The 14,737-nt window shown below is 37.4% G+C and overlaps 2 protein-coding genes across 2 annotated transcripts; both read right to left on the bottom strand.

Moving 5' to 3' along the window:
* Positions 1-1,260: 1,260 nt before the first annotated feature.
* LOC306991456 (solute carrier family 2, facilitated glucose transporter member 11-like) lies at positions 1,261-8,084 on the bottom strand (the record flags this gene model as incomplete). Its single annotated transcript, XM_079599310.1, has 12 exons — positions 1,261-1,539; positions 1,966-2,093; positions 2,193-2,268; positions 3,320-3,421; positions 3,526-3,636; positions 3,910-4,100; positions 6,052-6,200; positions 6,316-6,445; positions 6,529-6,653; positions 7,315-7,475; positions 7,700-7,824; positions 8,081-8,084. 12 exons carry the CDS (start codon positions 8,082-8,084, stop codon positions 1,321-1,323), a joined length of 1,521 nt encoding a protein of 506 aa, XP_079455436.1. The 3' UTR covers positions 1,261-1,320.
* Positions 8,085-8,209: 125 nt separating this feature from the next.
* ska1 (spindle and kinetochore associated complex subunit 1) lies at positions 8,210-14,034 on the bottom strand. Its single transcript, XM_079599331.1, has 7 exons — positions 13,875-14,034; positions 13,111-13,200; positions 12,484-12,608; positions 11,836-11,939; positions 11,549-11,689; positions 9,274-9,443; positions 8,210-9,007 (listed from the first exon to the last, which is right to left on the bottom strand). The coding sequence occupies exons 2-7, from the start codon at positions 13,196-13,198 to the stop codon at positions 8,859-8,861; spliced, it is 777 nt and encodes a 258-aa protein (XP_079455457.1). The 5' UTR covers positions 13,199-13,200; positions 13,875-14,034; the 3' UTR covers positions 8,210-8,858.
* Positions 14,035-14,737: the final 703 nt, after the last annotated feature.

The raw sequence follows: 14,737 nt of genomic DNA, 5'->3' as shown, positions 1-14,737 counted from the left end.
ATGAGTGTTCCTCCCTTCATTCATATTCGCGACAGGAGAGTGCGTCTCTGACACCGGGGCAAGTTGTCACATTGGCTATAACTATAAGATACCCGGTTACTGAAAGACAATCTTGTCACGTGTTTTAAAATTGTAACAAATGAAATATAAAGTGTTGAATTTCAAACTCCGCTAATATATATTAAAATATAACATGTATTTCTTTCTTCTGTGGAACATTAAAGACATTTTGAGAAATGTCCAAGTAGTTTTTGTCCATAAATGTTCCTTCATGCTGCAATGTGTTATCCAGGATAAAGTCCTATAGTAGAGATCAAGCCATTCTCAGAAATATTTTGAATTAGGTTTTATTTTTATATTTAATTTTTTTAGTAATTTCTTAATGTGCTCGGGACAATTGTATTAGTTTATTAATAATTTTTTTATTCAGCTTTATTTATATTTCAGTTTATTTTAGTAGCCTACTTAATTTTTTTCAACCAATATTTGCATTTTATTTGAGCTTTATTTTAATTAACGAAAACGAGTGTTGATTCACATGTTTTTTTGTTTTGTTTTACTGATTAATGTCCATAATGAAGTAAATTTTAGCCAAAACTATTTGGGTTTCTTTAACATTCTTCACAATATCTTATTTTGTGTTATACAGAAGCAACATTTCTTCTGGTTTTTATGGGTGAACCAGATCTTTAACCCACTTTTAAATCTAGAACATTTTAAATCTCAAATGTGAATTCTTTTGAGTAAAAAATGTGATGGTTTTAGAGAATATGTAATGCAAATAAATTGTATAATATTTAAAAGGATAAAACAGCCACTTGGCATAAACATTAAAGCAATTTTCGGACTATTTTGGGTACGCCTCATAAGTATGGATGATTTATGTGAGATGTCCTGTGTTATGATACAGTCATTTTGGTGGAGTCTAATTTTTAATTTGAGTTTTATGGTGTGGTAAGAGGTAAACACTCCTCTGAGGACTGATACTCAAGCCTTACTAATCACCACTGAACCATCCAAGGATCAAATGTCAATAAAGTCATTGCACCACAACAACTGTATCAGGCCAAACCTGAATTGGTGTCTCTCGACGTGACAAAGTACAAATATATTGATTCAACATTCAGTTCACCTCTAATTAAAATCAGATTTTGAGTTAACAAAAGGGATGTGGCTTTCAGTTTAACACACTAGATGTCACCAACAGAATAGCCAAACAAATCACAGAGTCATCAGCCATCAAAACAAGAAATGAATATTGGGTGTAAGATGACTTTTTATTGGTCAGCTTCTGATTTGGCTACATGACTAATTCTGGTGCTAAAGCTTGGTAGATATAGCAGTTTGTATGTTGTTGATGTATATTGAGCTCAGTTTGGACTGTAGCGAGTATCTGCGTTTCTGGTGCATTCTCTTAAAGTCTTCGGAGATCTCCATGACAGTTTTATTCTTTGTCTCAGGAACGTGGAGCCACACAAAAACACCAGTGAAGAAGCAGAACACAAAAAATATGAGGAAGCAAAAATAATCCAAATGCTCCTGCAATGGAGAAATACATTAGTTAAGAAAACAAAAACAAATTAACAGTGCAAATAGGCATGTTTTCAAAAGTGTAGTTAATACTTTTTTGGTTTATGTCATCTTACACTTATACTGACACCTAGTGGTGTGGGTGTATTTAAAAGCACCCTTCAGTTTTCAGTTTCAGATTCCTCTGATGAAATGCAGTTTACATGAAGCCATAATCAACTTATTCTTCAAGTGAAATTGTTGGGTAACAAGAGTAGTATTAAACTAGTCACGTGATCTAAAAATGGCAGCCTCCATAAAGAGACCCACTCCAAGTAAAGTCTTCATCTCATGTGAGATTACATTTGGAAAATGTTTAAAATGATGTAACATTTTTGCATGTGTAAATTCTAAGCAAAAAATGGGTCATAAAATGATAGAGGCGGACGAGCTCACCACTATAAGAGGAAACAACATGCCCACTAGGAAGAGTCCGACCCAGTTGAGGATGCAAGCCACCATGAACGCTGGAGGTTTATAAGACTGTGTGAAAATCTCACCAGGAAGTGGTGCGGTCACCCCGGCTGTGGAAGAGAGAATTCACAAGAGTATTTTTGAGACAGTAGAGCCACAAACACGAGTCTGAGATGCACTCTGAACGTCAGAAAAATGTGTGGATGTACCTGGCCCGCTAGAGAAGAAGAAAATGTAGGTGAAAATGAGGACCATGCTGCAATACGGCATCCAGGATACAAAGGTCTATAACAGAGCCACACATGTCCAATCTCAGTTTCATGTAGTATAAACAGTACCTTGCTAGTCATACTCATTAATTAGGTTTTCTTTGATGTCTACCTCATTTGTCTTTAAGAAATAATCCACTTCAAATTGTTGTTCAAAACCCTTATGCCATTCTTTCAATGAAATGCAAAATATGTAGATATACGTTTAAGGTTTTCTGTGAATAATGAGTTAAATTGTGTCTGTTCCTCACACAGAACAATCATTTGATCACAGAAGACATGGAATAAAGCTTATATCTGATCTACATTTATTGTACTTTTATGATACGTTTTAGTAATTTTGAAGATTGATAGATCTGACGATTGACAATATGGAGGTAATCTGTGACCAACAGCCTTAAGTTTTAGCCCGTTCCCCACACAAAACTAGATATCATTTCCTTGTACTTTTATAACTTTATTTTGTCATTTTTAAAGCTTGACATCTGCAGTCCCCATTCACTTCCATTATACAAAATGAGCAAATTGACATTTGTGAGCTGTGGTGAATTTTTTTGTGTGAATAAGAACTTAAATTCAGCCCATTTCTCAACAACAACAAAAAAAACTAATGAAAAGACATGGATTAAAGTCCAGTTCCCATTCAGTTTCATTACATGAAAAACAGCAACCTGAGATTTGAAAAGCTTTTCATTGAATAATGACTTAAATTTCAGTCTGTTCCTAACATAAATCTGTAATATGAGTTATATGAACGACTTATACAGTACTTTAATGATGCTTTTTGTCACCTAGACATTATTTTTAGCTATTATATGAAAAGAGCAGCTGGATATTCTGCAAACATCTCTTTCTCATATGGCTTTGGAATGAGATGAAGTAAATGCTGACTCGTTTAATTGTTTTGGTGAACTATTCCTTTAAATGTAGCTGCACGATCAGCGCTTTTCTTGTTAATAACTGAATTATTAGCCATACACGCAAACTATCATTTGTATTCTCATTCAAAAATTAACCACACAATGTATGTAATTGCACTATTGCATAATACAAATAAAAAAGCAAACCTGTAGGTACAGAGTGAGTGTGAGCAGGGCAAGCGAGGCCGCCATGCAGAGGTAACCCCTAAAGAGAAGCACTCTCTTCCCTGTACTCTCAATGATCAGCACCTGGATAAAAATAGCACAGTAAACAACCACACAAAACCAACAGAAGCTTCCTTTAAACCAGGTCACATCATGTTTTGAGGCTGAGGTGGTGAAGAGCGGCTCACGCAGGCAATGGAGGTGGAGACTTCACACAGGCCTGTCCCTAAGGCGGCATAGCGCAGGCTCTCCCTGGCAATACCGGCAGCTTGAAACACATCAAACGAATAGAGATAGACCTGCAAAGACATCAATCACAGGCCACATGAACACCAATACCTTTAAATCCTATTCTTCATCTTTGAAACGGAATGATGGAAATAATTACGGTGGCTTTCTTTAAAAAGAACAGAAGACAATTCTGGTAATGCGTTTTCTGTGCTGTGTGAAGTCAATTTCCTGAGCAGACTGTGGCATGTAGCCGTGCGTTTTGATAAAATAAGCGTTCTCAATTCAATAATTTTTCGATTGAGCAGGTGCGGGCGGCTGCGTGTCTTTTCTGTGTGACTCACAGCATTGATGCCGCAGAGCTGCAGAGTGACGAACGTGACGAGGATGGTGAGGAGCTGCCAGCGGACGTTGTGGTCGAGGAAGAGGTCCTTGAGCCCCTGGATCTTCACTCCCTTCAGGGTGGTGTGTTCAGCCAACATCTCCTCCATCTCTGGCCCAGGGTCCATTTCAGCCCCCCACAGCCTGCGCAGAGCTGGGCCGTAACAAACATTGTCAAACAACTTGACAGAATACACTGTAAAATTTTACATGATGCGTTGCGATACAAATACCGTTTTGACACACTTTGGCTTGAGAAACGTTTGCCAATCGATTAAAAGTTTTTTTTTTTTTTTTTTTTTAAGATTAAAAGGTTGGTAAGATTTTTTTAAAAGGGTAGTATAATGCCCTTTTAACAAGATGTAAAATAAGTATTTGATGTCCCCAGAGTGCGTATGTGAAGTTTTGTGTCTGTTCCTTTAAATGCAAATGAGCTGCTGCTCCCGGGACACAGAGGGCGGAGCTTCAAGTGACCTTTTACCTCACACACACGCACTGAAAATTTTAAAAACTTTTAGCCTTTTATGTTCAAAGCAAAGTTAGACAATGATGGAGAGATCAAGAAGAGTCTCTCTCTGACTAGTTATCTTCTAGTCATTGATTAGCATATTCTGTCTTGATAAACTATAAATCGTGTTCCTGGGGGCGGGGTTTATGTAAATTCTAGGGTTGGTGATGTCACTAACCCGGGAGGAATGTAGTGTAGTTCGAGCCGTTTGTTGTAGTCCTTAAAAAGCAATTTATTTAAAAGCAAATATCTCCCTTTGCTTTGAACTTTGAGCGTAGTAACTTTACAGATGTTGTTTATGCTCAAACAGCAACATTACACACAAACTAAAGTTAGAAAAGGGAAATCATAATTAACCACCCCTTTAATGTTTTTGAAAGAAGTCTCACCAAGGCTCTGTTTATTTTAATAAACAAAATACAGTAAAACAGTAATATTGTGAAATATTAGAATAATTCTATTCAAATATATTTGAAAATGTAATTTATTCCTGTGATCAAAGCTGATTTTTCAGCATCATAACTCCAGTTTTCATTAGCTACGGTTTCATCCAAAGTTGCGAATTTAACTTTAAATTGGAATATCGCATAAAACACACCAGTTTTTCACTTTGCTCAGGCATTTTTTAGAACGACCAAAACAACATTTTCAGATTCTGTGCAATGAGATCATTCCGCTGGTTAGTCCAGATATGCCGTCCCATCGCAGAGTATCATGACTTTTTTTGATGCGCATCAAGGAATCTATTTGGTAACCGTGTCTCCATCGCATGTTTTCTTATCGGATAAAAAGTGTATCTGAGTTTTAATTTGCAATTAATTCATCTGTATTTTTTTTATTTACGCACATCTTGACGTTTCCATGCAGCGGTTTTTTATGCGATATCCCAAAACGCGCATAAAAATAGGTTGATGGAAACATAACTAGTGTCACATGATCCTTCAGAAATCATTCTAATATGCTAATTTGCTGCTCATAAAACATTTATTATTATTAATGTTGAAAACAGTTTTTGCTGCTTAAAATGCTTTTGGAAACTATTCAGAAGTTCGGGGTAAGTAAAATTAAAGAAAAATAAATTACCGTAACACTTTGATAAAAAGTGACAGTTAAGATATGTATAATGTTACAAAATATCAGTACATAAAAAATACAAAATTATTTTAAATGTTTCTATATAATATAATAGAAATACATTTTCTATTCATCAAATAATCCTGAAAGTATTGTGGTTTCCACAAAAAAATATAAAAACACTGTTTTCAAAACTGATAATAATAAGAAAAACTATTAATAATTGAACAATGATAATAATAATTGATAAATGAGTAGCAAATAGGCATAATAAAATGATTTCTGAAGGATCATGTGACATTGAAGACTGGAGTAATGATGCTGAAAAAAAAAAAATGTTAATATAGCCTATTCAAATAGAAAACGGTTATTTTAAATTGTAATCATATTTCACAATATGACTGTTTTTTTTACTATATTTTATAGAATTGTTGAACATAAGAGACTCATTTCAAAGACATTAAAAATCTAACATTTAACCAGTGTGTGTGTAAATGTCAAAGCAGGAGTCTGTGGTTCTGACCCGTCTCACAGCCGTGTTTGTCTGCCTTCTCCAGCAGGAGGTACCGCGGGGACTCTGGGAGAAAGGGCAGAGTTAGCATCTGCAGGAGCCCAGCCGCCCCACTGAAGGCCAGCAGCCAGATCCAGCGCTCCTCAGTGCCCAACACCTCACTGACACACACACACACAAGTCACACGCAAAACCGGAGTTCAAATCTTTCAAAATGTGGACAGCGAAAGTAACAGAAAATGCTACAGGAAGATGAACCTGCTGTTAATGACCCACCTAATCCCAAGCAGCTGACCGGAGAACTTCCCCAATGAGACGAAAAAGGCCACAGACACACCAACCATCCCACGCAGCCTCTTGGGGGCGCACTCCAATATATACATGGTGTGGACAGTCAAACTCACACCTGCGCAGACATCACTCAAGTAGATTATATGGAAACACAGCACATCCAAAACCAGACAATACATGTCGATGTTTCTAACGCACCAGCGTTGAGGCCGTACAGGACGCGTGCCACCATGATCATCTCAAACGAGAGGGCGGTTTTACTCAACAACATCAGGACAGCTCCACAGATTGCCACCACGTTGTTCAAAAGTAGAGTTCTCTTCCTGTGAAGGGTTAAAAAACACACACGGTGCAAACACACTTCATTTCTGCTCCTTCTATAAGAATTGAAATACTTCCAGGTTACCAAAAATAAAATTTGTCATTTTCATTTCATTCCAAATCCTTTTTTAACACCATGCCAACTTCTATGGTTATGTTCAGGGCAAGGTTTAGTTATTAAAAGATAAAACTAAGTAAGAACTCAAAGGGGTAGAAGTATTACAGCCCAGCAAAATGTTTAATTTGTATGATTTCTTTCTTTCTTCACACACAAAAAGAGATGTGAGTAATGAAAGTAAATGATGAGCAGGGGCAGTTAAGGCTCCAAAAACATTAATGTAGTCAGTATAAACCATGTTTCAAGTTTTTATATATACACACACAAACACACACTTTTTATTTTTTACAAAATTACTGTTTTACTGTGTTTTTGATCACATAAATACAGCCTTGGTGATCAAAAGAGACTTACTGTAATTCTAAATTAAATCATACTGACCCCAAACTTTTGAATGTTTTCCATATCATGCAAAACCACATTGAAACCCCATTAACTTTCATTATATGGACAAACTACTAAAATATCTTATATTTTAAGGTGAACTATCCCCAGTAAGTAACTTCATTCAGCATCAGACGATGACCTGACTGCACTTCCAGTACCTTCCATACACGCCTGCCAGACGTCCAGCATACAGGGTCCCGGCCAGTCCTCCGATGCAGTATATGGACACAATGAAGGACCAGATGAGCGACAGCTCCCATGGCTCAAGGGAGTAGCCATAACGCTGCTGGCAGGTGCTGTTCACCAGCTCTTTAATAAACTTGCAATGTAAGCACAAGCCTCAGTTGATTATGCCATTCATTTCGTTTTATTGAACTCATAAGCTCTAATATGTATTGATTCTTTGATCCTTTGGGAATGTCCCGTCTCAAGACAGCAGCAGAAATGCATATGATTAATACTGATTCCCTACAGCCCCCCTAGTTGCAGCTAAAGAGACAGTAAATCACCCCAAGACCAAACACCAAACAAGCAGGTACTTACAAGTGATGGCGAGTTCAGGACAGAGATATGGAAGCCATACTGGAAGGTCCCTCCTATTCCTGCTATAAAAATGGCTGCAACAAGCACTGGACTTCTTGCCTGCAAAAAAAAAGATTTTGTGAAAACTGGACAACCAAACCATCATGTAATTTAACAGTTAGAGTACCAGTTGTCTTAAAGCATCCGTCATTGTATGCGCAAGTGCAGCGTTCTCTTCATGTAGTCTTGATGTCTTTCTAAGCCAATGCCGACGACAAAGCAGGCAAAGCAATGGCGATGACAATGCAAGAACAAACAATGTCTAACTTACTGTTGATGTGTAACTTTTCATGCTCGGTTGAGTTTTTGGTGAGAAAACGGAGTAAAGTTGACGACTCAGACTCATCTTCACAAGTCCCTCGGGTACTGTTAACTGAAGCCGCTTCTTTTGTCTCAAAATTTAATAACACTAAAACATCAATACAGCAATCTCGCCGTTTTTTTGAAATGACACTGACATTTGAGATGAGGTTACCAATACAGCAATTTTATTTGAGCTCCAATATTTCTTCCCCTTTCCACCAATATAAATAATACAGGAATCAATTTATAATTTCATCATCACAGATAAAGTGACCCATCTACATCATCAACTGTGTATCCCACAAAGCCAATTTTGTAGGTTGACCCCAGAATGCAAATTCGCCATGTGGTGCTCCTGAGGATTTCTAATGGGTTTTCAGAACAGGATTTATGAGTAAATTAAGTCTGTTGTTGACATTGATTGAAGAGAAGTTTGTTCAGCATAATAATGAGTTTTTGTACCGCAACATAAATTACACAAAGTTGTACCTCAAATGTGAATTCATGAATGAACAAAATTGAGCACGCAACGGTTTTAGCATTTGATGTTCGACAGTGTACTGTATAATTTATGTTGCAGAACAAAATGTGAAAGTTTCTTCAGGCAATAACAGAGCGTATTTTACACATAAATCCAACTCTCTGTCAGGTTTTAGATCTACAAATGTAATGAATGTCCATAAGGATGATTTGACAAATAATTTGGATGCTGAAGCTCCACGGCTAACAGCTCTCAAGCAAACATATCCTTTAGTGCACAGTGCCTTTTAAAAGTCCATTGAAAGCGATGTGATGGAGATGTGGCCGTCCGTGACCCTTAGAGCAGGATGAAGCGCGTGAGACCACCGCCTCGGACCTCCTTCAGACGCTGGCAGTGGCGTAACATGTTCAACATGCCCACAAACCGCTTGTCCACCTTCAGCTGGGTGAACTCTCTGATGTCTAGCTCCACGATGAAAAACTGACCTGTGGGACACAAAGAGTTGATGGATGAACTCTTTCAGCGTATAAGAACTTATTATACACAAGAACAGGATAAATGACCTTAGTTATCGGAGCGCTTATACCAGTTCATGCTCCCGTGGCGTTAATAGTTTTTTGGAGCAAACAGTTGACTCTCAATTCTTGATATGACACGACTGTTAATACATGATGGACTGCAGAGCTAAATGAGGTCAAATAAGACTCTGACCGGCGGCTCCAGAACAGACAGACAGATAAAACTGTGATACCCTTGGTGTCCTTTGTCTCTTGGTCTTTAAAGCGCTGGTGGAGCGTGCGGGACACGTTGTTCAGGGTTTTGACCGACTGATGGAGGATCTTGTATTTTGACGTCACAGCTGTGTTGATGCTTTGGACCGCCGCGTTCAGCTGGTCGTACGTCACACGGCCTTTCATGTACCTGTGACAGCACAAGTGAAGTTGAAGAAACCTTAATAAATTGCATGCGAATTTTAGCAAACATTTGAAAGATGCTGAAACCAAACAACTGTTTTTTTGGGATACTTGACTCTGATTGGTCAATCGTGGCATTCTTGTTCCAAAACCTAGTGAACTCTCTTTCTTTGAACTCGCATGCCTACATAGGGTATGTCTACATTATCCGGATATATTTGAAAATTGCATTTTCGTTTCAAAGCGGTCTCCCTCCACACTAGCGGTTTTAAAGCATTTTCCAAAAGTTTCTTGTCCACACTGAAACGTAACAACAAGACACTTAAATCATCTTCCTGCTCATTCATAAACGTAATAAAAGATCACTCACATGATACAGAGACCAGACATGTGCATTGAGGTCGCACTCAATCGCCGCTCCATGTATGGTCTAAAACGCAATTGCGTTAAATAAAGGGATAGTTCACCCAAAAATACAAATTCTGTAATTAATTACTCACCCTTCAATCTGTTCATCATATAAATCATGTCTTTTCAGAAAACTTGGACTAAACCGCTCAATCTCTTTATTAACTTTTTGAAGCGTCGAAGCGTGGAGGTTGTGTAGATGTCTACGGAGGGATAGAAATCTCTTAGATTTCATCAAAAAGATCTTTATTTGTGTTCCAAATATGAATGAAAGTCTTACTGGTTTGGAACGACACAAGGGCGAGTAATTAATGACAGAATTAAAAATTTTGGGTGAACTAACCCCTTAATATTTGTTTAAACAATTAGCCTTTAACAGTGGAAAAAATACCATTACCCATTGTAGAAGCCATACACCCTGAAAGTGAATGTCATGTGACTATGGGAATAAGGGGAGTGTTAATTGTGTGGGGTTAAAGCACCTGCTGTGGGTGTGTTGGCAGGGAAGAATGGGGTAAGTGTTTGAGCACACATTTTTTGTTAACTGTACAAATGATTTTACTCTAAAGAATCGTCAGAACTTGCAATAAAAAAATAAAAAAAAATGTATTGTGCCGCTACACCCATGAAACGTCAAAGAAATCTCTGCTGATCAAAGAATCGTGACAAACAAATTGCGTAAAAAGAACACTTTAGCGCCACCCACTTCTATGAAGCACCGCATATTACATAATCCAGTCGTTCTGCATACGTTCTCAAACTACTTAAATATTAGGAGAAGAAAAAAATGCAAGAATCTTTTTTTTATTTGATTCACATTCACAATGCTTCATGGGACTCTAGTTCTTTCCCTCATTAAAGCTGTAGAGTCTTAAGGCCCTTTCACACTGGACGCGATTTTGACGCACGAATAATTCGCGCGATGGTTTTATTTTTTGATCAGCTGTTGTGTAATGAGTGCTTACACACCGAACGCGAATGTGCTGCGGCGAAAAAACGACTTTTTTTTTTTTCCGCTTCAATGTCGATTTTTTTTTTACTTTTGCGGCGACAGAAAAGGCTTCAGCCAATCACACACAGTGGATTGTTTATTTGATTGCATGTAAACGTAGCCCTCACCTCAGCAGACTGCCAGACGCTGCTCCGGACCGATTGGTTCCCTGAAGTTAGTGGTTTGTCTCGTCAGATGCGGTGCCACTGTCTGAACGAGCTCCTCAAATTGTCCCTATTTCGCACGCGAACTATTCGGTTTTTCGTTTCGCTTTTTCGTGTACGCGTCCGGTGTGAAAGGGCCTTTATACCGTTGCATTTTTTGCTTCAAATCAAAGTTTGTAATGTTGCAATTCACCTCGCAGTTGGTTGGTTTGGCTCATGACTTATAACTCTTAAACAAAAACTTTTCAGAAATCCCTATGAGAAACATACTTCCAGAACCAAGGTCGCTGAAAACGTGGACGGTCACTGTTGCCCTCTATAGAGTTTGGTGGTAGCATGCTGCTAAAAAACTCATTGCAGTGCATTCTGGGATTTGTCAAAAGAATCTCAGAAGGTAGCCTACATTCCGAAACACTCTTCACATCAGGAACCCGCCTACTACGCTGTCTAGTTAGGCGGCTCACTGGGTTTTGGAACACAGCTATTGTTTCCTGTTCTGTACTATTATTTGCTCACAGAGTTTGTTTGGACAGTTGTGGAAGGACTCACGGTGGTATGCTGTCAAACTCTGGGACGGTAATGAACTCCATCTCTTTGATCTGGTTGCGCTGATGTTTCCTGGGCGGCCCCTGTTCCTGAGGGGCGGGGGGCGCATCTGTCTGCCTGCTCTGAACTGCCACCTGTCCTCCGCTGAAGACAAAAAAAGACAAACTCATCAGTTTCAGTCAAACAGAAGCTGGCTGAGGCTTTCTGTTGTTAAGATTTTTTGTGGTGTTTCCAAATGATGAACCAAACTGAATAAGGCGCCATCCCACAGTGGGATAGTTAGGAAATACCCTTGCGGAGCTGCTTGCTGGCCTCTTTTGGGCATGTGCGGAGGGGTGTTGTTCTTGAGGTGATGGGCATCCTGTTCGTCCTCCTGGAAAAACCCTTCTAGATCCTAATGGCAAGATAATTAAAAGATTCAGAAAAGAGAACAAAAGTAAAAATTTAGCTTTGAACATATGCACTTTTGAAATCCGAAAGAAAAAAGACAAAAAAGGGCTCAATTGATTCAGAAAAAGCTCAGTTTCTCCAATCACTAAATGTTACAATTACAATAGGGCTGTAAACGATTAATCGCGATTAATCGAATCCAAAATAAAAGTTTGTGTTTACATAATATATGTGTGTGTATTGTGTACAATTATTTTGTATATATAAATACACACACATGCATGTATATATTTAAGATTTTTTTTATTATATATAAAATAGTTATATTTATATATAAATCATATAAAAATATATATGCATTTTATAAATGCAAATATAAACATGCATGTGTGTGTATTTATATATACAAAATAATTGTACACAATACACACACATATATTATGTAAACACAAACTTTTATTTTGGATTCGATTAATCGCGATTAATCGTTTACAGCCCTAGTAATTAATACCTGCAAAATAAAATAAATATTAATGAAAATATTACACCTTCAAATGCTTCAGCAAGTCTCTCTGCTGGCCCACATATCTCTCAAAGCGATCAAGAAGCTCATTGATGGCAGCGACTTCTTGCTCGATTTTGAGAAGAGTTCTCCGTTTGTCTGGATCTTTTGCTAAAGAAAATTCACACAAGACATAGCGTAATCACAGCACCAACAAGGAACACACTTTAGAAATGACAAAATATAAGTCAAGTTACGAGCTCCTTCATTATTTTAGATTAACGGGAAGAGATGCCCTGAAAATGTCGGCACTCGAAATATTCGGCTGAAACAGCTAAATAGTGACATTTAATTAGCTCTCGTTTTGACTGGTAAACATGTCAGCAGTGTGGACACACTTCACCAATAACAGAAATGATGCTAGAATAGCAATATGCAGAAGGTTTTGTGCTAAAATATTTTAGAGGTGGCTCGTTGCCAAAAAACTTTACTATGACTGGTTTATTTTTTCACATTAGAACACAACACTCTGAACAGCATAGCAAGTTATCCAGTTACCCCAATTTAAAGTGATAGTTCAGTTTTGAGCTAAATAAAAACTAATTTAGTTTGTGAAAAAAAAAAAAAAGATTTCATTGCATCACTAGTACAAGGCACAATAAATATAGCTTACCAACAGCTCGAAGCTCCAGCAGTCTTTTAATCATGGAAATTTTGTTGTTAATATGATGTGTTACTTCTTCAAGCTCACAGTGATTCATTTCTTTAAAAGGGAGATAAAAAGATTAGAAGTCAACAAGAGCATATATTCAAAGACAGGCCATGCTTGTGACTGTAACTCCTCTACCTAGCAACCGCCTAACAACACCCTGAGAACAAGACAGATATTCGTAGCAACAGCCTAGAACACATTAGCAACATCCACCACTCTGAACACCAATAACCCAGCAAACACACACTCAGAGCACATTAACAAACCGCTAAGCATCAGAATTACACATGTAACAGACTTCAAATTATATTTACTCTACATTAGGCAGACATGTTCACACATGTTAAGCTTTCATGGAAGGCTTTATCATTCATTCTTCCTCTTTTATATTTGTTTGTCTTGATGAGCTCATATATGACGTGACTTGAGCTGAACGCGATGAACGCTACAGCCACAGGAGGAGGACAACAACAACAACAACAACAACAACAACAGATCTAACGTTAGTGACTGACAGACCGCACTGCACACATGATAGACCGTTTAACAGTAACGTTACTTCTTCTGTCTAAATGATTTGTTACATTTAGTTAAAAAAAATCAAAAACGACAACAGACGGTCTCGTTTTGTAACTTATTGTTCTCAATCTAAAGACACCGTTGTGGATAAATCGGCAACTTTATCTGTTAAGGAAGACAATACAAACACAACTAATGATATTTACCTGTCCTGTGGATTTTTATGGGGTTGATTAGTTATATTCCTGAAAGCGATGTGATGATGATGAAGTCAGATCGCGCCAACTTTCAAACACACACGCACGCGCAGAAGACACACTTTGTGATTCGTCCATGCACTTTCGTCAGAGAGAAACTCTTCCGCACAAATTCATAAAATAACGTAATAACTTGTACTGTCTGATAAGACCATTCTAAATTTTTTGTTATTTTCATTTTTTTTAAATGTATTTTTGCTAAGACTGGCTATATCTTGGTTCAATATGTAATTATAAAGTATTTATATGATTTTGTTAATGAATTGCAAATGAATATATTTGTATGTTCGGGTTTTGACTGAACGCCAACAACTAAAGATACCGTGAATTAAATAATTGAAATGTGCAGTTTAAAATTTTGATTAATTTAGCTTTAGCAGCACTGATTTGATTTTTATACATGAGTTTTTTCAGAGACCTGAATATTTTTTTCCAGCACCTGAGTACAGCGTCACACATGCTGTGGTATGAATTACAGCTTTTTTATTTAACTAATAACTTTTAAAACGGCAAGCAATTGTGCTTTTCTGAATCTTAACCATCATATGTCAATTAAAAAAAATTTAAGATGTTTTTTTATGATGATGATGAGGACTGTAAAAACACATTTTGTGTCTGCACCTAAAATATCTTCAAAAGAAGGTTTTTGCAGCTATGCCATAGATAGAATAATCATTTCCCCAAAGAGCTTTTGAGTGAACAGGTCTTAAAAGTATTTTTTTTGCGAGTGTGAAGAATATTCCTTTAATATAAATAACTTTTTGAGTGATGGAAAAGTTTGTTTATTGTTTATTAAAGATTGTTTATGGAAC

The sequence above is a fragment of the Phoxinus phoxinus genome (genome assembly GCF_949152265.1).
Source record: "Phoxinus phoxinus genome assembly, chromosome: 23".
In the NCBI taxonomy this organism is placed as follows: Eukaryota; Metazoa; Chordata; class Actinopteri; order Cypriniformes; family Leuciscidae; genus Phoxinus; species Phoxinus phoxinus.
Note: the sequence above shows the minus strand (reverse complement) of the source record. Positions and strands in the feature narration are given on the sequence as shown.